Source organism: Orycteropus afer, unplaced genomic scaffold (assembly GCF_000298275.1).
Source record: "Orycteropus afer afer isolate SDZICR_OR568_19922 unplaced genomic scaffold, OryAfe1.0 scaffold00039, whole genome shotgun sequence".
In the NCBI taxonomy this organism is placed as follows: Eukaryota; Metazoa; Chordata; class Mammalia; order Tubulidentata; family Orycteropodidae; genus Orycteropus; species Orycteropus afer.
Window position 1 is genome coordinate 11,926,682 of NW_006921626.1, and position 24,833 is coordinate 11,951,514.

The 24,833-nt window shown below is 37.9% G+C and overlaps 1 protein-coding gene across 1 annotated transcript in view; it reads left to right on the top strand.

Annotated features, from left to right (window-relative positions):
• The window catches only part of DNAH14 (dynein axonemal heavy chain 14), a 792,430-nt gene that overhangs the window by 276,306 nt on the left and 491,291 nt on the right, over positions 1–24,833 (top strand). The window contains exons 26-28 of the mRNA XM_042780425.1: positions 14,414–14,501; positions 17,402–17,655; positions 21,732–21,963. Coding sequence (XP_042636359.1) covers positions 14,414–14,501; positions 17,402–17,655; positions 21,732–21,963 — 574 coding nt within the window. The remainder of the gene's footprint in view (positions 1–14,413; positions 14,502–17,401; positions 17,656–21,731; positions 21,964–24,833) is intronic.

Consider the following 24,833-nt stretch of genomic DNA (forward strand, 5'->3'; position numbering starts at 1 on the left):
TCCAAAACATAGAAAAGGATGGAATCCTCCCTAACTCATTTTATGAAGCAAGCATAACCTTGATACCAAAACCAGACAAAGACATCACTCAAAAGGAAAACTACAGACCAATATCCCTTATGAATATAGACTCATTCATACCATTTTGTTGTCTATTTTCTGTGGAAATAGACAAAGAACACCCACAGAAAAACAAGGGCTATTTATTGAGATTTGGTGTTAGTGAGAGAATCAGCTACCACTGCATAAAGTTTGGCAGAGACTCATAGGTAGCCAAGGGAGTGTGACAGCTTTATAATGGAAAAAGGAGAGGCATCTGGTATGCCCTGAATACCTGAAGGCTGTTGGCACTGTCAAACTGTAAGTAGGTTAAATAAAAACAAGAATATGTGATCGGTTGTTGTTGTTGGGTGTTGTTGAGTTTGTTCCAACTCATAGAGACTCCATGCACAACAGATCAAAACACTACCCAGTCCTGAGCCATCCTCACAATCTTTGCTATACTTGAGCCCATCATTGCAGCCACTGTGTGAGTCCATCTCCTTAAGGTCTTCCCTTTTGTCAGTGACTCTTTACTTTACCAAGCATGATATTCTTCTCCACAGACTGACTGGTCCTTTCTGACAACATGACCAATGTGAGAAGTCTGGCCATTCTCATCTCTAAGATGTATTCTGGCTATACTTCTTCCAAGATAGATTTATTCATTCTTCTGGAAGTCCATGCTATTTTCAATATTCTTCACCAACACCACAATTCAAATACATCAATTTTTCTGTGGTCTTTCTCATTCATTGTCCAGCTTTCACATGCATATGAGGTGATTGAAAATACCATGACTTGGGTCAGGCTCACCATACTTTTTTCTTTTTTTTTTTTTTTTCATTTCTGCTTGAATCTTTATTATTTCTTTTCTTCTGGTGACTCTAGGCTTTTTTTTCTGCTCTTTTTCTACTTTTTGGAGATACTGGGTTAATATGTTGATTTTGGCTCTTCTTTTTTGATGTATGCATTTATTGCTATAAATTGGTCTCTGATCACTGCTCTTGCTGTGTCCCAAAGATTTTTGTATGTTGTGTTTTCATTCTCATTTGATTCAAGGAATGTTTTATTTCTTCTATTATCCAGTCATTTTCAAGGAAGGTGTTATTCAGTTTCCATGTGTTTGCTCTTTTTCCATTGATCTTCCTATTGTTGATTTCTAATTTTATAGGATTGGGATCTGAGAAGATGCTTTGCAGTATTTCAATGTTTTTAAATTTATTAGGTTTGCCTTATGGCCTAACATATGGTCTATCATGGAAAATGCTCCCTGTGCACTGGAAAAGAATGTATATTGTGCTGTTGTTGGTTGAAGTGCTGTGTTGATGTCTATGAGGTCAAGTTGGTGGATTGTATTGTTTAGTAGTTCTGAATCTTTGTGGAGTTTCTTTCTAGTTGTTCTATCTTTCTTTGAAAATGGTGTATTAAAGTCTCCTGTTATGATGTTTGTCTTTTCAATTCTGTTAAAGTCTAATTTATGTATTTTGGGGCTCTTTGATTGAGTGCATAGATATTTATTATGGTTATATCTTCTTGTTGAATTGATCCTTTAATCATTATATAATATCCTTCCTTGTCTCATATGGTAGTTTTTGTCACCATTCATTGATCAGGAATGAATATTGCCACGCCTGCTCTCTTATGGTTGCCATTTGTTTCATATATCTTTTTCCCAACCTTTAATTTTTAGTCTATTTGTGTCTTTCTCTCTAAGGTGTGTCTCTTGTAGACAGCATATTGATGGGTTATGTTTTCTTACCCAATCTGCAACTGTCTCTTGAGTGGTGCATTTAATCCATTTACATTCAGTGTAATTACTGACAAGTATGAATTGGTGGCTATCATTTTGTTATGTGTTTTTTCATGGTGTTACTGATTTCTTTGTTCCATATAATTTTCTGTGTTGAGCTCATTTTATTTATGAATTGTGTTATCACTTCCTTCATTGTTATTGTTTTACTATTTGTTAAATATTTATGCTTGAACTCTTTTTTATTGTAATGTGAAGGTTTATCATTTTTCTTTGAGGTTACCCTGTGATTTATAATTTTCTTCCCAAGTTTAGAACAGTCTGTTCTATCTTGCAATTGCCTTGACTTCCTCACCATTTACGAGTTTTGAAACTACACAGTAGTTACCCTCTTTTTGGTTTCTAATTGTCCTCATTTTCCAATTGATGTCTCTGGTTCCCTGTTTACAATCTTGTAGACTTATTTACTTTGATTATTTCCGTATCTGCGTTGGCTCTTGGTTACATCATCATGGGTGTTAATGATTGGTTGTTGTTTGCTATTGTTGGTTCTCTGTCCAAAGGATTTCCTTTAGCATCTCTTGCAAGGTTAGTCTGGTTTTCACAAATTCCCTTAATTTCTGCTTATCTGGAAATATTCTAATTTCACCATCATATTTGAGGGAAATTTTTGCCAGGTATATAATTCTTGGTTGGCATTTTTCATGGATTTAAATATATCATCCCGATGCCTTCTCACCTGCAAGGTTTCTGCCGAGAAATCAGAGCTTAGTCTTATTGGTTGCCCTTTGCAGGTAGCTTTTCGTTTTTCCTATGCTACTTTCAGACTTCTTTTTTGTCCTTGGTTTTGGTGAGTTTGATGATGATACATCTTGGTGATTTTCTTTTGGGGTCTATCCTGTTTGGGGTTCATTGGACTTCTTGAATGGATGTATTCCCATCTTTCATCATATCAGGGAAATTCTCTTCCAACACATCTTTGACAATTTTCTCAGTGGTTTTCTTTTTCTCTTCCTGTTCTGGTATTCCGATTCCAAAAAAAGGCACTGCCATCGAGTTGGATCCAACTCCTAGCAACCCCTCCTTGGGTTTCTGAGGCAGTATCACTACAGAAGTATATTGCCCAATCTTCCTTCCAAGGAGTAGCTGGTGGGTTTGAACCACCAGCCTTCTAGTTAGCAGTCAAATGCCCTACGTTATGCTGCCAGAGCTCCCGGAATTCCAATTACATGTAGGTTATTCCTTTTGATGGTATCCCTCATGAACCTTACACTTTCTTCATTTTGTTTTGATCGTTTTTTCTGATTGATCTATTTCTAAATAAGTATTGAAGTATTTGTTTTCAATCCCACTAATTCTGTCTTCCATTGATTTGATTCTACCATTTTGCCCTTTCAATGTGTTACCTATTTCTGAGAATATAGTATTAATCTTCTGGATTTCTATCTGTAGATTTTGTATTATTTCTAATTTTTCATTTATTTTCTCATTTTGTTCTTTCATTATCTTCTGAAATTGTTCTAAGGTTTTTTTCTGTGTTTTCTTCAACTTTGTCAGTGTTTTCCTTGATCTATCTCTCAAACCACTGAAGGTTCCTAAATATAATTCTTTTGAATTCCTTATTAGTGAATTCCAATGCTGCTGCTTCCTCAGGGATGTGCTCTTGGTCTGTATCCTGGTTTCTTGTTTCTACTGCTTTTTTTGTTTCTTTGTGTGGACTGTGATTGTCTGTTGTCTCCAAGACATTGTGACATTTTTGTGTTTATATTTAATTGGTGATTGCATGTTGGAGTGATTTGCCCAAGATTTTAATTTTCTTTGCTTTTTTTGGATATATCTGAGTAAGCAGGGTACTGTGCTCCTCTATTTACTAGTTGGCAGCACTTATGCACTCAATACCTGTCTCCTTACCAGTCATCACCTTCCCATATGTCTGTGCTGTCTTTGGCAAGCAGAATCGATTCTTAGGTCCCTGGAATCTGAACAAGAATGGTATGACTTTAAATATCCTAAATGGCTGCCACTTACAAACATGCAAAATGGCTGCGCCCAGCCACTACTTGTAACCATTCAAAATGGCTGTGCCCTCTGGATAACTGAAAGTCATTTTGAATGCTCATTTTGTCTCCTTCTTTGCTGTTTACCTTTTCAGTGGTCAGCTACCCGTGTAATAGTTCATGCAGCTCTTGGTGAGCAGGGCCAATTTTTAAGTTAATTCTCAGGTCCTAACATCACTTGGAAATATTCAGGCTCTACATGCTGTCAGGATAGCTGGCAGTCCTCAGCTCCATTTGTCTCCTTACTCACTGTTTAAATTCAGGTTGTTCCACTAGTTGGTGTTTAATCCACTTCTATATCCTTCCTTTCAAAGCTCAGGGCTCCAGGATTATCTTCTGTATCCATATCAATGGTTTCTCTTTTCTTTGTTGAAGAGGGTCTGTGTAGCTTGTCTGCCTATTCTGCCGTCTTACTGGAAGTGCTGCTCCTTACTCTTAGTGATGTCTCTGTTCCTTACAACTTTAGAGGTCTTTTGCAGCAGATTTTCCCAGTGCAACACATCATTTGATCTCCTTACTGCTGTTTCCATGAGTGTTGATTATGGATCTAAGTAAAATGAAATCCTTGACAACTTCAATCTTTTCTCCATTTGTTGTGATGTTGCTTATTGGTCCAGTTGTGAGGATTTTTGTTTTCTTTACATTGAGATGTAATCTATACTGAAGGCTGTAGTCTTTGACATTCATCAGTCAATGCTTCAAGTTCTCCTCCCTTTCAGCAAGCAAGGTTGTGTCATCTGCATATCTCAGGTTGTTTATGAGTTTCCCTCCAACCCTGATGCCATGTTCTTCTTTGTATCATCCAAAATCTCAGATTGTTTGCTCAGCATATAGATTGAATAAATATAAGATGATACTACCCTGATGCACACCTTTCCTGATTTTAAAACCATGCAGTATCCCCTTGTCCAGTTCAAACACTTCCTCTTGATTTAGGTACAGGTTCCTCATGAGCACAATTAAGTGTTCTAGAATTCCCATTCTTACAATGTTATCCATAATTTGTTATGATCCACACAGTCAGATGCCTTTGCATTGTCAATAATACACAGATAAACATCTTTTTGTTATTCTTTGCTTTCATCCAAGATCTATCTGACATCAGCAATGATAGCCCTCATGCCATGTCCTCTTCTGAAACTGGCTTGAACTTCTGTCAATATTCTACTTCAACCATTTTTAAAATATTTTCAGCAAAATTTTACTTACATGTGATATTAATGATATTGTTCTATAATTTCTGCATTCTCTTGGATCACTTTTCTTTGAAATGTAGGTTGACCAGGTAGCTGTCTTCCAAACATCTTGGCATAATCAAGGGAACACCTCTAGTGCTCCATCCATTTGTTAAAACATCTCAATGCATAGACCATTAATTCTTGGACCCTTGTTTTTTGCTGTTCCTTCAGTGCAGCTTGGATTTCTTCCTTTGAATATATCAGTTTTTTATTATATGCTTCCTCCTGAAATGGTTGGATGTAAACCAATTCTTTTTGTGCAGTGACTGTGTATTCTTTTCATCTCCTTTTGATGCTTCCTGCATTTCTCACTACTTTGCCCATGGAATCCTTCAATATTGCAACTTGAGATTTGAGTTTTTTCTTCAGTTCTTTCAGCTTGCAAAATGCCAAACATGTTTTTTCCCTTTTGATTTTCTAACTCCAGTCCTCCACACATTTCATTATAGTACCTTCCTTTGTCTTCTTGAGCTGCCCTTTGAAATCTTCTGTTCAACTGTTTTACTTCATCATTTCTTCCTTTCATTTAGCTACTCTCTGTTAAGAGCAAGTTTCAGAGTCTCTTCTGACATCCATTTTCACCTTTTCCTCATTTTCTGTCTTTTTGATGACCTTTTGCTTTCTTCATGTGATTGGTTAGGGAAGCATATTGGGCTTTCTCTGGTTGGTCCTACACTGGAAGTCTGTTGTTGTTGTGTGCCCTCTGCAACAACGAATTAATACTATATTTGTCCTTCTGTGATTGATTTATGTCACTCAGTATAATGTCCTCCAAGTTCATCCATATTATGCGGAGTTTTGCAGACTCTACTTTATTCTTTAGTACTGCATAGTATTCCATTATGTGTATGTGCCATAGTTTGGTCATCCAATCTTCTGCTATAAATCTTAGAGATAAGTTCCTTGACAGATGTGTAATTATCAGCAAATATGAATTTGTTACTGTCATTTTTATTATGTGCTTTTTCATGATGTCGATTTATTTGTTCCACATAATTTCTATGCTGAGCTTGTTTATGAGCCATGTTATCACTTCCTTCATTGCTATTGTTTTAGTATTTGCTGAATATTTATGCTGGCCCTCTTTTTTGATGTGAAGGTTTATCATTTTTCTTTGAGGTTACCCTGTGATTTACAGTTTTCTTCCTAAGGTTAAAACAGTCTGTTCTATCTTATAGTTGTCTTGACATTCCTACCATCTAGAAGTTCTGTAATGACACAGTTTTTTTCCCTCTTTTTGGTTTGTAGTTCTCCTCATTTTTCAACTGATGTCTCTGGTTTCCTGTTTACAATCTTATAGACTTATTTACTTTGGATACTTCCATAACTGGGTTTGTTTCTGGGTTATTTCATCATGGGTGTTAATGGTCAGTTGTTGTTTGTTGTTGTTGCTTCTCTGTCCAAAGGGGTCCCTTTGGAATTTCTTGTAAGGTTGGTCTAGTTGCACAAATTCCCTTAATTTCTGCTTATCTGGAAATGTCCTAATTTCACTGTCATATTTGAGGGACAGTTTTGCTGGTTACATAATTCTTGGTTGGAAACTTTTCTTTTTCAATATTTTATATATACCATCCCATTGTCTTCTCACCTGCATGGTTTCTGTTGAGAAATCCAAGCTTAGTCTTATTGGTTGCCCCTTATAGGTAATTTTTTGTTTCTCCCATGCTGCTCTCATGATTCTTTCTTTGTCTTTGGTTTTGACAAGTTTGATGATGATATGTCTGGGTGATGTTCTTCTGGGGTCTATCCTGATTGGGGTTCATTGGACTTCCTGAATGGATATATTCTCATCTTTCATCATACCAGGAAAATTCTCTTCCAACAAATCTTGGACAATTTTCTCTATGGTTTTATTTGTCTCTTGCTGTTCTGAAATTCTGATTACAGTAAGTTGTTCCTTTTCATGGTATCCCACATGAACCTTAGGCTTTCTTTATTTTTTTTAATATTTTTTCTGATTTATCCCTTTCCAAAGAAGTGTTTAGGTATTTGTTTGCAATTTCCCTAATTCTGTCTTCCATTGATTCAGTTCTGCTCCTTTGCTCATTCAATGTCTTATCTATTTCTGACAATTTAGTATTAATCTTCTGGATCTTTGTGTGTAGAGTTTGTATCATTTCTAATTTTTCATTTATTTTGTCATTTTTTTCTTGTACTGTCTTTCAAAATTGTTCTAGCATTTTCTCTGTGGTTTCCTTGATCTGTCTCTCAATTCATTGAAGATAGCTAAATATAATTATTTGAATTCCTTATCAGGGAGTTCCAATGCTGCATCTTCCTCAGGGATGTTTTGGGTTTGTATTCTGGTCCCTTGTTTCTCCTGCTTTATCTTGCTTCTTTGTGTGGACTGTGATGCTCTGTTGTCTCTGAGGCATTGTGATGTTTTTGTTTATATTTAATTGGTGATTGTATGTTGGAGTGACTTGCCCACAATTTTCATTTTCTTTGTTTTGTTTGTATGTTATCTACACAAGCAGCTTACTGTGCTCCTCTATTCGCTAGTTGACAGCACTTACACACTTACCACCTGGCTCCTTTCCTGTTGTTAGCCTCTCATATGTGCTGCCAACCTTGGCAAACAGAGCCTATTCTTAGGTCCCTGGAATCCGAATGAGAATGCTATCACTTTAAAGTCCAAAATGGTTGCCACTTGTAAAGATTCAAAATGACTGTGCCCTCGGTCACTTTAAATATCCTAAATGACCACTGCTTGTAAACATTCAAAATGGCTGCACCCTTAGTCACTTTAAATATCCAAAATGGCTGCTGCATGTAAACAATCAAAATGACTGCACCCTCCAGACAGCAGAAAGTCAACAGCTCAGGTAGTCTCCCTCCTTGCTTTTTCTCTTACTAGTCATAGGACACCAGGCAGTCATCCCTGCAGCCCTTGGTGACCAGAGTTAATCTTTAGGTCAATTCTCAAGTCCCAACACCACTTGGAAATATTCTGGCTGTGGGTCCCATCAGAGTAGCTGACAGTCCACAGCTCTGACCATCTCTGTACTCACTGAAAACAGACCATCTCTGTTTTCATTCAGGTTTTTCCACTAGTTGGTTCCCAATCCACTTCTGCATAGTTCCTTTCAAAGCTCAGGGCTCCAGGATTATCTTCTGTGTCTCTGTCAATTGGTTTTTCTTTTCTTTGTTGAAAAGGGTCTGTGTCACCTGTCTGCCTATTCCTCTATCTTACTGGAAGTCCTCTGCAGTTCGTTTTTATGGATCAATAATTATGTAGGCTTAACAGTAAGTGGTTTTTTGTTTTGTTTTTTGTGTTTGTGTTTGTTCTCAGTATTTCATAGGTCCCATATTTTAGTTTCATTTTGCTATGTGTATCTTCAAGTAGTTTTTCCAGAAACTGTCTGAATGCATCAAAATATCATTATGTTATCTTGACACTTGATTGCTGATTTGACAAAGAATAGAATTATAAGTTCAAATTCATTGTGTTTAATGTAATCTCCAAAAAGCATCACCAAAATAACCTGTTGGGAAGACAAAGCTGAGTTTATTGAGTAAAGGAGAACATCACTTCAGCAGATCCTTACAAATGACCTAGAGCAAAGATGTCTTCTTAAGGACTAAGGTGTGGCTGATGCAAGCCATGATATTTTCAATCACCTCATATGCATGTGAGAGCTGGACAATGAATACGGAAGACCAAAGAAGAATTGATGCTTTTGAGTTGTGGTGCTGGTGAACAATGCTGAAAGTACCATGGACTGCTTCAAGAACTAACAAAAAATTATCTAACAATATCATTAATATTGCACGCAACTAAAATCTTACTGAAGATAATTCAAAAACAGTTACAGAAGTATATTGACAGAGAACTTCCAGAAGTGCAAGTTGTATTCAGAAGAGGACATGGAACAAGGGATGTCATTGCTGATGTCAGAGGGATCTTGGCTTAAAGCAAAGAATACCAGAAAAATGTTTACCTGTGTTTTATTGACTATGCAAAAGCATTTGATTTTGTGGATCATAACAAATTGTGGATAACATTGAGAAGAATGGGAATTCCAGAACACTTAATTGTACTCATGAGGAACCTATGACCGGGAGCCTGTCATTCAAACAGAAGAGGGAGACACTGCATGTTTAAAATCAAGAAGGGAGTGTGTCTGGGTTGTATCCTTTCACCATAGTTATTCAATCTATATGCTAAGCAAATAATCCAAGAAGCTGGACTATATGATGAAGAATGTGGCATCAAAATTGGAGGAAGAATCATTAACAACCTGTGATATGCTGACAACACAACTTTGCTTGCTGAAAGTGAGAATGACTTGAAGTGCTTACTGATGAAGATTGAAGAATACAGTCTGCAATATGGATTACATCTCAATATAAAGAAAACAAAAATCCTCACAACTGGACCTATAAGCGACATCACAATAAATGGAGGAAAGATTGAAGTTGTTAAAGACTTCACATTGCTTGGTTCTACAATCAATGCCATTGGAAGCAGCAGTTAGGACATTAGATGATGTATAGCACTGGGCAAGTCAGCTGGAAAAGACCTCTTTCAAGTGGTGAGAAATAAAGATGTCTCCTTGAGGACTAAGGTGTGCCTGACAAAAGCCATGATATTTTCAATCACCTCATATGCATGTGAGAGCTGGACAATGAATAAGGAAGACCAAAGAAGAATTGACACTTTTGAGTTGTGGTGCTGGCGAAGAATGCTGAAAGTACCATGGACTGCTAAAAGAACTAACAAATCTGTTCTGGAGGAACTGCAGCCAGAATGCTCCTTGGAAGGGAGAATGGCCAGACTTCATCTCACCTACTTTGGCCATTTATCAGAAGGGACCATTCCCTGGAGAAGGATATCATGCTTCATAAGGTGGAGGGTTGATGAAAGAGGAGAAGGTCCTCAATGAGATGGATTGACACAGTGGCTGTGGTGATGGGCTCAAATATAGCAAAGATTGTGAAGCTGGCACAGGACCGGGCAGTGTTTCATTTGCTGTGCATAGGGTTGCTATTGGTCAGAGATGACTGGACGGCACCTAACAAGAGGGAGAAGGGGAAGGGTGAGATGTTTACTGTGATTTTGAAATCTGGTTTACAATGGGTGTTTCAGTGTAGGAGTTTGATTAGGATTGGGTAAAATTCAATACAATAATTGTTCTGGTTACCTAGTGCTGCTCTGACAGGAATATACCACAAAGGGGATGGCTTGAACAAACAGGAGTTTATCTCTTACAGTTTGGAGACTTTACGTCTGAGTTCAAAGTGCCAGGCTCTAGGGGCTGGGTGAAAGTCCCTCAACCTTGGGGTCCAGCTCTGCCTCCTGCTCCCAGCCCACTGGAGCTAGAGGCATTTCTTCACTCACCTGCTGGCTGCTGAGGCTGAAAAGCCCAAAGTTGACAAGTAATAATGACAATGTTACCAAACCACATGGCAGGCCATTAATTCAAGTTCATTGAAAGTCCCAAGATCAGCAGATCATGGCGCGATGCTGAAAATGACTTGGCTACATGCAGAGTTCAAGCATGCCATGAGCTAGAGATCATTCCCAAAGCTACTGCTTATATACAGGAAGCAGACCACATCCCTAAAGCAGCTACTTAGCTGCTTGTGGTAGATCCCACCGTGGAACTGACTGACAGTCTCATCATGGGGAATAACTACCACCAGCTGCCCAGCCACTCAACCAGGCCCAACCAAGTTGACCTACAATGTTAACTACCACAATAATTTAGGATTGGTGGACACAGCAAAGCATGATTTTGAGGTGAGAGCTTCACAGTCTTAAAGTCTAAACAAAATGTTATTTGATGCTTTCAGTCTAGGAGTTGAAGGATGTTTCAGGAATTTCCTGGAATAGACTGTCAAAGGGCAAACTAGAGCTTCTGTGAAAATTAAAGAGTTGATTGAAGGAAAAAGTGATCCAGAAACAGGCAGCACTTTGTGAGGATTTACCAGAGCACTGCAGCAAAGGGAATTTTTCACAGAGCTTAAATACAGAAAATCCAGGAAGTTCTAAGAAAAAAAATCTGATTGTTTAACATTTATAAAAATCATGCTTTAGTAGACACTAGATAATGGCAGGATCCCTTAAACACTCTTTTGCTATTTGTAAAGTTTGAGTCATTTAACAGCTTAATTTATGGATGGTTAGAGGACCAGTCTGAGTGAATGTTCGTCAGGGAGCATGCTATGGGAAGAAGGGGAAGAGGTGGGCCTGCAGGTTTCCTCAGGTATGCTGGTTAGCTGATTTTTCAAAGTTAGCTCAGGATATTCAGTAAACAGCAAATTGGAGTCTAGGCCTGCATCTTTGGCAGAAGCTTCTCTTTATGTCAAGCACCTAGTTCTTTGGAGCTCCTTAACAAGACAGTGGTTATTTGCAACTTTTGTCTTCCTACGCTAGATTCTCTTAGAAGAGAAAAGTTATATTGATGAAGATAATGAAATAATAAAGTGATGTTAATATAACCAGCATAGCAGTATGAATGGTTTGATTTCTCGATTTTCTCTCAGATCTTTGCAACTATTTCCTCTATCAAACAGTGTTGCTGAAGAGGCCTTAGCTTATTTGACTCATTCCTTTTACTTCTTTAAAAAAAAATGATGCTTTATCATATTTTTGTTTCTCTTTGCAATTCAGGATTATCACCAAGATACGTCTAAAATATCACCAAGATAAATCTCATTTCTAAAATTTATTTTGTGGTTGAATGCCCCCTTTTAATCTAAAGGATTGTCTCTATTTTATAGTAATTATGTTCTGTTACCTTTTACTTTATTTTCTCACACTTATTCTAATTTTTTAAAATTATTTTTTCCTCCCTTTTAGAATTCCTATTATACAAACACTCAGAGTTCTTAGTCCATCCTCCAAATGCCTTAACTTTTCAGCATTGTACCCTTTTCTTTATACTAAGTTTTAGGAAAAATTATCATTTTTATTTTCACACACAGGAAAAATTATCATTTTTATTTTCACACACATGACCATTGTGCAATTTAACCCAATATTCAATTTTCAAAAAGTGTTTCTTTTTCCTAGTTGCCTTTTCTTTTTTGGGGGATGGAGGTGGGGGTGGGAGAGTTTCAGTACAACATTTACACTGTTCTCTTTAGAGATATTACATTATTTCACCAAATGTGAAAGAATTTTGACAGTACAGATAGTCCCTAACTTATAATATATTCAGGTTATGATGAACTGCACTTATGACCATCCATTTTCTTTTTTTACATCTTACCATTAGTAATATGTACTATATTCAGTGTTGTAATGCATAATTTACTGATGTTATCATTCTCAGATGTTTGCTTCCAGATGTTCAGGGTTATGATTTGCTATTCAAAACACTGCCATATGGCAGGCTGTGGCCTGGTCTACAGTGAAGTTGGTGTTGGTGTCAGGAGTCATAACAAATAGAAAGTTGGTCAATGTTTGACACCAGATATGTGATCAAGCCAAATCAGTTAACACACTTCTAGTACTTGAGAGGAAAGAAGGAAAGTTTATTACCAAGTACATGGTAGGAGATAGAGGCAATACCCGAATCTGACTCCCCAAGTGGGGGTTGGAGTACAGTTTTTATAGAGTTCAGGTGCCAACCATTTCTCCCACAGCACCTACCACTTCTCTGCTGGGTTTGATAATTTGCTGCGGTGGCCACACAGAACTCACAGATTATGGGGCTTATTAGGGATGCAACAGGCTACAATTCAAGTTCAGGAATACACTTAGTCTCTCTCAGCCTGCCATCTCTCAGCTGAGAGTCTCTTTCAGTCTCTTTCCCAACAGTGTGTATCTCTTGGTGTCTCTCTCCCAGCAGTATGTATCTCTCAGTCTCTCTCACAGCAATGTGTGTCTCTCACATCTCTCAGCAGACAGAGATTTTTTCTGCCTCTAGGAGGGCTCCTTTTGAGCCTGGCGGAGTGACCAAACTAATGAATCCCAACATCAGAATTTTACACACCTGAGAGAGAGTGAACTTCCCAGAAAATTACTTTGTGCTGCTCCCAACAGAAATGCTCCAGGTGGCTAACTTAACAATCAGGAGCTACTCAGTTGCTCATGGCAAATTTCACCATAGAGTTTACAAAGACTTCAGTCTGCTGGCATTTGAAACACCGGTGGCACACCTCAAGCTTCACAGCAACACACAAGCCACCACAGTACGACAAACTGACAGACAAGTTTGTCTCCCTTAGCTGTTTGAAACCTCTTCACCCTCCCCTTACCTGGATCCCTGCCGCTGCTCTCTCTGTTGTCCCCTCTGGATTTTCTTTCCTGTTTTCCTGCCTCTTGGGGGTGGGTCCTGTGTCCCTCCCTTTACCTGGATCCCTGACACTGCTTGCTCTGTCATCCCCTCTGACTTTTCTTTCCCCCACTTTTCTGCCTCTTGGAGGTGGGTCAAGTATAGCAAAGATCACAGAGCTGGTGCAGAACCAGGAGGTGTTTTGTTCTGCTGTGCATAGGGTCACTATGAGTTGGAGACAACTCAATGGCACCTAACAACAACAACCACAAGCCCTGTTTAGGTTTCTGGTGGTGGGGGGTGGTTTCTTTTGGGAAGAGGCAGAGACTTACTGATTTTGCTGTCTAGAAAATATGAAGTTCTTGGGTGATGCAAATAGTTAAAGTGCTGACTATTAACTGAAAAGTTGGAAGTTTGAGTCCACCTAGACGTGCCTTGGAAGAAAGTCCCGTCAATCTACTTCTGAAAAATCAACCATTAAAAAGCCCTGTGGCACTCAGTTCTACTCTGATACACATGGGGTTGCCATGTGTCAGAGCTGACTGGAGAGCAAGTGGTTACTGATTAAAGATTGGCCAGGGCTTGCTTCTGCAATTTGCATTTGTTAACCTTGGCAGTAGTTTTCTTTGGTTTTTCTACTCTTCATTCTAGAAAATTCAATCCCATTTGCTTTTTATCTGCCAGGAATTTTTTGGTTTTTCACATGCTGGAACAGCATTTCTTATTTTCCAGTTCCCTATTTTTTTCCATCTATTTTCTATCATTTGAAAGAATATGGTTCAGCATGAAGGTAGGATTGTTTGTTAAGTCAGAAATCTTGATCCATTCTCTATTGATAGACTATATGAAAGAGAATAAATTATATTTTGAAACCCTAAAAACCTGAAAAAACTTAACCCACTGGCATGGATTCGATTCCAACCCAAAGGACAACTTACCTATAGGACAGATAGAGCTTCTTCACAGGGTTTCCAAGGCTGTAAAATCTTTACCAAATCAGACTGCCTCATATTTCTCCCATGGAGGATCTGGTGGTTTCAAACCGCTGACTTCCTAATTATGATTAGGTATAAATAATATAATAAACTGTTTTGTTTGTAGATTTGTAAGTCATGGAGTTGAAGACTGGAAATGCAAAATTTTTTCTGTATGGGTGGTATCTCATCCAGGACAAGTGGTACTCACTGTGGTAAGTGGTGCTGCTTTGATATACATCTGTAAGTATTTAATTTGTGGCTACATTCCAAGAGAGCAACTATTTAAAAAATAATAATAAAAAAATATTATGAAGGATATGGATATCTGTAACTTACTTTGAAATGAATCAAAAAGGTGGTACTGGTGGATAGATTGACAGATTTGTGATAAAAAGAGAAAAAAAATTATTTGATTATTGGTGGGTATATAAGTGGGAGCTCTGGTAACATAGTGCCTAAGGCATTTGACTGCTAACCAGAAGGTTGGTGGTTCAAATCCACCAGCCACGCCTCGGAAGGAAGATTGGGCAACCTACTTCTGTAAAGGTACTATCTTGGAAACCCAAGGAGGGGTCACTATGAGTCGAATCAACAAGAGTGAATTTGTTTTTTTGGGGGGATATATAAGTATTTACTGTATAATTCCATCGACTACTAGAAAAATCCCATACACACAGATGCACACACACACACACACACACACATACACATATATATAGGAGCTCTGGTGCCATAGTGCCTAAGGCATATATTTGTGTATGTAGCAACAAATCATTCTTGAAAGAAATACAGTTAGAATGCTCCTTAGAAGTGAGAATGGCTAGATTTTGACCCTTGTGCTTTGGTCATGGTATAAGAAGGAACCAGTTCCTGGAGAAAGATATCATGCTTGATAAAGTACAGAGTCAGCAAAAGGGGGGGGGAAGACCCTCAAGAGATGAAATGACACAGTGGCTACAATGATGGGCTTAAGCATAGCAATAATTGTAGAATGGTACAGCATCAAGCAGTGTTTCATTCTGTTGTACATGGGGTCACTATGAATTGGAACTGACTTGATGGCACTTAACAACTAGATATATATGTGTGTGTATTCAACTATGTGTGTGTGTATATGATTTCTAGTGACATAGCGCCTAAGGCATTTGACTGCTAACCGGAAGTCTGGTGGTTCAAACCCATGAGCCACTCCTTAGAAGGAAAATTGGGCAATCTACTTCCATAGTGATACTGCCTCAGGTAAACCCAAGGAGGGGTCACTGTGAGTCGAATTGACTCAACAGCAATGAGTTTGATTTATATATATTCGTCATCTCCATACCAATTTCTTTACAGCTCTACTTATATGTTTCTTAGATATGTCAAATTCAATAAATCCCAAAATAAATTCATTATGCCCCCTTGCCCCAACATGCCCTTCCTTCAATTGTACAAGCAAGAAACCCATCCTGTAAATATCCATCTCCTTTACCTTCTAAAGTCAATCTTTCTAGTAACCTTAACAGCTTTTCAAATATTTTTTTCTTCCCTAAAGCCACTGCACTATTTTGAAGGCTACCCTGTAGCTTTCCTTACTCCAAACGATTCTCCACAATGCATCCAAGAAGGATGATTTCATAGAAGATAACTGAATTGATTCTAAGACATGAAAGGCAAATTGAATTCTTCTATATCTTAAAAATGATTCAATTATCTTCCATGAAAAAAATTAAAAAACTTCAATATTATATTTAAAACATTTGATGATCCGTTCAGTTTATTTCACCACTTCAACTTTCAGCTTTTTCAAATTACATGTAACATTCCAAATAGGTTACAATTTTGTATCTCTGAGTCTTTACACATGCTATTTGCTTTACTTCCACACTCACCTAAACAATGTGTATTTATCCTTCAAGGTTCATTCAGGCATTACCTGCTACACAAACCTCTCCTGATTGTCCCATTTTGTGTTAAATACTCAAATGCCTTGTTGACCTACTGATTGAATGAATGAATACCCACCCACTACCACTGTGTCACTTCCAACTCATAGTGACCCTATAGGACAGAGTGGAACTCTCCCTTAGCATTTCCAAGGCTGTAAATCTGTACAGAAGCAGACTGCCACATCTTTTTCCTGTGCAACCACTGATGGATTAGAACCGCTGACTTTTTGGTTAGCAGCCAAATGACTTAACAATTGTGCTACCAGGGTCTTAAATGAATGAATTGGTTTAGTATATCTCTAAGCTTTTGAGACAATAGCCTTCTGAAATAGAAAGTTATTATTCCAAATTTAGGATAAACCAAGAATGGAATCTACCTCTGACACACATTTTAGCCTCGTTTCTATTCTGCTCTATTATTTTTCTCCCTCAACTGTCGCTGCTTTTTTCTTTCTTTGTTCTCTGTTCACTTCATGCCTCCTTCTCACTTTCTTCTTCATCTTTACCTTTCAACCACCTTCCTTCCCACCCCCTTCCCTTTGCACTCTTCTTTCTTAGTATCTGTCAACAATTGTTCTTTCTTTTGATCTTTCTGACTTTCTTTCTTTCTGTCTTCTCATCATACTTTTTGCTATTTGCCTCGAGTACTTTTTTCTTTAACTCCAGTTAATGATTCTTTAGTTTCCAGTTAATGATTTGAACTGAAACGAACTGACTTGCACAGGTCTGGTATGGGAAAGGTGAATGTCAGAAGATGAATCAAGTAATTTCTGTTAAATATACGTTTTGAAAATTAAGATTATGGAAATAACATTTTCTAGATATGTTATTTGTGAATTCAGTAGAAGAAACAGTTCCTACTAATTTCATTGTTGGAGTTTTCTACTCTTGTTACTGTTCCCAGGTTTTCACTTAATCAAGTGATGAATGAATGAATGAAGATTTAGTCAAGATTTAAAAAGTATAAATATTGATGATAAATAGTTTCCTTTATTAATGAATCCCCTAACAGATATTAATCAAAATTCAATCTTTAACCCTTAAACGTGTACAAATGCATGGGCTCTTTCACATATGCACAAATCCATTCATACATAAACACACAGTACATACACATCATGAAAATGTTTTAATTTAAAACAACTATATGCTTCAATGATAATATTTGTGTTTTACTTTTTCAGAGCCAGATCATGTTTTATAATGATTGTATCAAAAGTTTTATGAGTTCTCATTCAAAAGAAGATTTGGAAAAAGTCCTTGTTGGTGTGCTAGGTATTCTAGAAGAGATTACAGATCTGATAGTGCTGGATATTAACAACTCTAGAAAAAAAGCTGTCCTAGGGTCATTGCTTATCCTTTATGTCCACTGTAGAGATATAGTGAGAAATTTACTCTCTAAAAATATCTTCAATGGAGAGGATTTTGAGTGGACAAGGTAGGTGCATCTAAATTATAACTCTAGATACACTAAATTGCTTCTCACATATCTATCTGTAAGTAGACTGACTCTCTCCTTCAAATTTGTCAAACTCAAGTTTTAGTTTTCTGGGATTTATAGAAACTTGAAGCAAACTGTACCAATTTCAGTACCATACTCCTGTGCTTTCTTGTTTCTTTTCTACTATTAATCCTTCTCAGTCTTCTCTCTGCTTTATCTTCCTGACCTGACTACACACTTCTCATATCTGTATTTTCCATTTATCATTGAGGCAAAGGGATAGTCAGTTTCAATGAGCCATGGGAGAAGCTCTCCATCCAGCCTCCTCTTCCTCTGTGTGCTGTCAATTCTGGAACAGTTTGTTTCAACTGAGTTGGGAAACAAATTGGAGAATGCTTTCAGACAGTTCCCTAACTCAGAACTACCTCCTTCTAACTAGAAGCAATTAATGAAATACAAAAGTATGGAAAAATAGAGCCCACTAACCTTGGTGAGAGAGGGGATCAAGCATAGCATTCCTGTAAAGAATGTGAAGTTACAAACTCTGGAATTTTTTTTTTTTTTCTAAACATTTCCTGTGTTCATAGAAAACCAAGTATCTAACATGCATTATTTAAGGTCTTTAATTCTCAACAAATTATTTTTTTTTTAACTTTCCATTATAATTTAAGTGAAAGTTTACAAAGCAAATTTGTTTTACATACAACAATTCATACACATTTTGTTTTGTGGGATTGATTGCTATCCCCACAATATAACAGCACTCTTTCCACTTCCTTCCTATCTTTACTGTTTCTATTCGTCCTTCTTTCTGATCTGTTTCTGACTTCTGGGCTTTATCCCTGGGTAAATGCTGCCCTTTTGAGCTCCTATTATTGATTGCTCTAAGAAGTGTGGACCTCCCTGATGTTCCTGTACATCTTATAGGCCTGTTTATTGTTTGGCTGAAAGTTGAGCCATGGCGATGTATTCTGTCCCAGGCTTGAAAGAGTTACAAAAGGCCACAGTCACAAGGGTTCCACTATTCTCTGTCAGAACAGTAAGCCTTATCTCTTTTATGATCTTGACTTTTGTTTCAGTTTCTCTCTGTTAGAGACAAAAAAAACCCTGTCTGGGACCGTCTTTTGTAATACCTTTCACAGCTGTTGGCAGTGGTCTGGTTCTTCTGTCCTCAGGGTGGAGGAGGCTGAGGTTCATGTTGTCCATTGATCCTGTGAACTATTTGTTTCCATGTCTTTGATTTTCTTCACTCTTATTTGTTTGGAAGGGGAGAGACCAATAGTTGCATCTCAGATGGCCATTCACTGGCTTTTAAGACCTCAGTCACTACTCACGAAAGTTGCCAATTGATTTAGCTGTTCCCTGACACTATGGCCCTAAGCCCCCAAGCCTAGTGACTCATGATCTCAAGGTGTATGGTTATGGCTAAGAATTTTTCATAATGCTGTCCCTTGGTTGCTCTACTATAGGCATGGATATTTACAGCACATACAAATACTTACGTAGAAATATCCTCTGCCAAACCTACATGTCATGGTGTAATCCCATTTTCCTACCCAGATCATTTCAGCTTGCCTCTATGCCTATGTATCTATTCATAGATTATTGTTCATATTATTGTTTTATTTCAGGATGGTGTATGTAACAGTATTTACTTTCATTGTATGTAACTCTTATGAATCTCTCTACGTTTTCATTTACCTTAGTGACACTGTGCTGATCAACCTCTTATTGTGTATTGACTTTCCTCTCACTCAAATTAATATGTGTCGATTATCTAGTGATTTTTCGCCTCCCCTTACATCCCTGGGAAACATTAAAGAATGTTTCTTTCGGTGTGTAAATCTTTCCCTGACATTTTATAATAGTAGACTCATACAACATTTGTTCTTTTGTGATTGACATTTCATTCAGCATAATATCCTCAAGGTTCATCCACATTGTGAGGTGTTTGTGGATTCTTCATTTTTCATTAACATTGCATAATATTCCATTGTATATATGTGCCATAGTTTGTTTATCCATTCATCTGTTGATGGGCACTTAGGTTGTTTCCATCTCTTTGCTATTATAAATAATGCTGCATTGAACATGGGTATGCATGTATCTACTTGTGGCCCAGCTCTTATTTCTCTAGCATATATACCTAGTAGTGGGATCTCTGGATCATGTTGCATTTCTGTTTCCAACTTTTTAAGGAAGCAGTACACCATTTTCCATAGTGGTTTTATCATGTTACACTCCCACCAGAAGGAAATGAGAGTTTCAACCTCTCCATACCCTCTCTAGCATAAGTTGTTTTGGTCCTTATTGAACTTTGCTATTAAAGCTGGGGTGAAATGACCTCTGGTTGTTCTGATCTGCACCTCTCTAATGGATAAAGATTACGAACATTTCTTCCATGTTTCTTGGCCACCTGAATGTCTTCTTTTGTAGTATCTGTTCCTGTGCTCTGCTCATTTTTTAATTGGGTTGTTTGTCTTTTTGCTTTTGAGATGATGAAATTTTCTATAAATTTTACAGATAAGCCCCTTGTCAGCTATGTCATGGCTAATTATTTTTTCCCAGTGTGTAGATGCTCTTTTTACTCTTTTGGAGAAGTATTTTGATGCACATAACTATTTAATTTACAGGATATCTCAGTCAACTAGTTTATCTTCTGCTGTCTATACATATTTGGTTATGTTTGAGAGTTTATTTATCCCATAAATTAGGGCCCCAAGGAGCTCTGGTGGCATAGTGCCTAAGGCATTTGACTGCTAACCAGAAGGCTGGCGGTTCAAAACCACCAGCCACTCCTCAGAAGGAAGGTTGGGCAATCTACTTCCATAGTGATACTGCCTCAGAAACCCAAGGAGGGGTCACTGTGAGTCAGATCCAACTTGACAGCAGTGGGAAGTTAACCCTTTTTTTTTCTTTAATGACTTTTATAGTTTTAGGTTTTATATTCCCATTTTTGATCCATCTTGAGTTAGATTTTGTATATAGTGTGAAGTACAGGTCCTGGTTTTTTTGTTTTGTGTTGTTAATAGATAACCAGTTTTGCCAGCACCATTTGTAAAAGAGACTGTCTTTTCCTCATTTAATGGATTTTAGAACCTTGTTGAAGGTCAGCATCTGTCAAACACCAAGCAAACTACCAGTTTGGGTAGTTCAAAATTTTACCATTAAACTATGCCACATATCTTTCAATGCCTTCTTATCTGAGTTAGGTAATTACTCTCATGTAAAGCAAGTATATCTTGAAAAGCAGTGTGGTACAGGAAATTAGTTTGGCAGTGCCCCATCTGATTCCAAAATTTGACAATTGTTCAGTACACCAAATAAGTAACTTGTTATTTAAGAATAAAGATTGTAAAAATTTTCCTTCAATCTATTTGTATAATTTTTTTCAAAAAAAGCTATTACATCATTAACATGAAAATACTTATTAAACTGTTTTGGAGCTAACAGTTAATAAAAAGAATAGTTGGGTATTTCTTTTGGCCTATGCCTATCATGAAAAATTGATATACTGAGAGTGTTGTGAACTGATAAAGTTGGGAACCTCTGTTGTAGAGAGGAGAAGAATAGAAAGGCTCTGGAAATTGATCTTTGATTTAAATAATGTTTTAACACTTAAATCATTAAGTAGGTGCTTGTTCTTAAAAAAAAATGGATACTTAAAACAAATAACTTTTCTCTCAAGTACACTCATAATAACAATTCAGGATATGAAGAACAATGGCCTCAACCACATTCTTAAGAGAAACTGTAATAAATGTTATAGGGTTGTTTCTTATATAATTCCTTCATATAGGCTAACTTCACATCAAGGGAGCATGATTTGCAAGACCATTTGCCTTAGAGGGGGGAGCACTCATATATTTGTAATCATCTGAGTTTTAATATTTCATGTCTAATTATGGTCAGTAATAAATTGATATCAATCTTTTCATTTGATTTTAATGTTTTGATTTATATTTCATTTTTAATCTGCATTTGATTTCTAATTTTTACTGTTTATCTGCATGTAAAAAAAATGCCAAAACAATTTTCCCAAAATAATATGAGCATTGAAATATTGTTTTCAGACATTTGCAATATAAATGGAATGAAAAACAAAAGTTGTGCTATGTATCTCAAGGAGATGTGAGTTTTACTTATGGCTATGAGTACATGGGTTGTTCCCCAAGATTGGTTATTACACCTCTCACAGACCGATGCTGGTTAACTCTCACTGGAGCACTCCACTTGAATCTAGTCGGCTGCCTTGCGGGTCCAGCTGGTACAGGAAAAACTGAGACTATCAAAGATCTAGCAAAAGTAAGTGGACTTCAATATCCAGAATAAGATAAACTTCTTTCTTTTAGTTTTCCACATAAACTTTAAATAGTATTTAAATTTTATCATTCCTGTTATTAAGATGTTCATATCATTTATCAAGCACATTCATTACTTCATCGAATTCATCGATTAATATTTGAGTACCTATTGTGTGCTGGAGGAGTTCTGGTGGTTCAGTGCCTAAGGCATTTGACTGCTAACCAGAAGGTTAGCAGTTCAAACCCACCAGCCACTCGGTGAAGGAAGATGGAACAATCTACTTCCATAAAGATTTACCATCTTGGAAACCCAATGGGGGTAGCTATGAGTCAGAATTTACTTGATAGCAGTGAGTTTGGGTTTATTGTGTGCTGGGACTTGGGGCTCAGAAGGCCAACTAGGAGCACTTACTTAGTATAACAATATTTCCACAATTCTCCTGTCAGTTTGTCATACTATGGTGGCTTGCATGTTGCTGTGATGCTGGAAGCTATATCACTGGTACTTCAAATATAACCAGGGTCACCTATGGAGGACAGGTTTCAGCAGAGCTTCCAGACTAGGGCAGATTAGAAAGAAGAATGTAATGAGATCCACTTCTGCAAAAATTGGCCATTGCAAACCTTACAAATAGCAGTGAAACATTGCCTGATATAGTGCTGGAAGATGAGCCCAAGTCAGAAGGCACTCAAAGTACAATTGGAGAAGACCTTCCTTCTCAAGTTTCAGTCAACCTTAATAGCATGGAAGGAATAAAACTTTTGGAACATTCACTTGCTGATATGAGTCTATGCTCTATGAGTCTGAACCAACTTGACAGCATATAACAGTAACATATCACTATTTACTTAGAATACCATTATACTAACTATTGACCCACCACTTGTCTGTCACTTTGTCACACTGTGTGGCTTGCATGTTGCTGTGAGGCTGGAGGCTATGCCACTGGTATTTCAAATATCAGCAGGGTCACTCATGGTAGATTTCTAACTAAGATTCGGAAGACAGAAGGGGCCACTGACTTCTCAAAGTATTGGCCAGTGAAAAGCCAATTAATAGTAGTGAAACACTGTCTGATATATTACTGGAAAACTTTCTGAATAGCCTTGAAACAGTTGTCTGAAATAGTGCTGGAAAATAAGACCCTCAGGTCAGAAGGCACTCAAAATATGACTGGGGAAGAGCTGCCTCCTCAGAGTAGAGCTGATCTTAATGATGTGGATAGATTAAAGCTTCTGGGACCTCTTCTGGTCCTAGTGTCACTCTGACAGGAATATAGCACAAATGGGATGGCCTTAACAAATAGGAGTTTATTCTTACAATTTAGAGGCATTAAGTCCAAGTCCAAAGTGCCAAACTCTAGCAGCTCTGTGAAAGCCTCTCAGCCTTGGGCTTCAGCTCTGCCTCCAGTTCCTGTCCCACTGAAGCTAGAGGCTTTTCTTCACTCAAACAGCTGCTGGTTGCTGATGCTGCCAAGCCCAAGGTCGACAAGTAAAAAGGCACAGTCCCGATGTTACCAAACCACATGGCAGGGCATTAATTTAAGTCCATTGTAAGTCCCAAGGTCAGCAGAGCATGGTAGGCTACTAAACAACAACACGGCTACATGCAGGGTCCAAGCATGCCATATGCTGGAGACCATTCCCTGAGGCTTCTCCTTATATATAGGAAGCAGACCACATTTCCTAAGGCAGCTACTCAGCTACTCACAGTAGATTCCACCATGGAGTTGATTACCAGTCTTATCATGGGGAATACTACATCCAGCTGCCCAGCCACTCAACCAGGCCCAGCCAAGTAGATACACAAATTGAACTACCAAAGGACCCCAATTTGCTGATGTGGCATGACTAAGAATAGGAAGAAAAAGCTGAAAACATCCATTAATAATCAGAGCGTGGAATGTATGAAGTATGAATCTAGCAAAATTGGAAGTTGTCAAAAATGATGTGAAACACATAAAGATCTATATCCTAGGCATTAGAGAGCTAAAATGGACTGGTTTTGGCCATTTGGAATCAGACAACCATATGATCTACTATGCCAAGAATGACAAATTGAAGAGGAATGATGTGGAATTCGTCACAAAGAATGTTTCCAGAGGAGTTCTAGTAAAATGGTGGAATAGGAAGAAAGACTGCACAAATCCTCTTCAACAAAGAAAAGGGGAAACAACACAGATACAGAAGATAATCCTGGACCTCTGAGTCTTGAAGGAAAGGATATAAAAGTGGACTAAACTCCAACTAGCAGAAGAATTTGCATGAAAACACCAAAAAAGGAGACATACACAGCTGCGGTCTAGCAGCGATTCTGACGGCACAGACAGCTTGGATATTGCCAAGTGCTGGTAGGACCTAAGAATTAACCTAACAATCAGCCCTGCTAGCCAGGGACTGCATAGAGGACTACTCTGGTGGCTGGGGAATAAAAGGGGAAGCAGCCAAGAGGAAGGTGAGCTGAACTGTGGACTTTTGTCTATCAGAAGGGCATGGCCATTTTGAATGTTTACAAGCAGCTTGACCATTTTGGATATTTAAAGCAACAGCATTCTCCCAGATTCCAGGGACTTAAGAACAGACTCCACTTGCTGGGAACCCCAAGGACATTCCAGACTTGGATGACTGGAAAGGTGCAACATTCCCCTCATTACTCTTATACCCCACACCTTCTTGGTGAATGGAGGTGTGGTCATCCCTCACTCTCACCCCCTTTCTGGGCTGACAGGAATTCCATCCCAGTCTGCATGCTCAGACAGAGCCTGGATGCCCTGCCCTGCCCTACCCCGATTTTTTTTTTTTTTTTCTGTTTTCTGTTATTTAGTTTGTTTGTTTTACTTTTCCCTGTTCCTGGTTGCTTTTTTTTTTTTT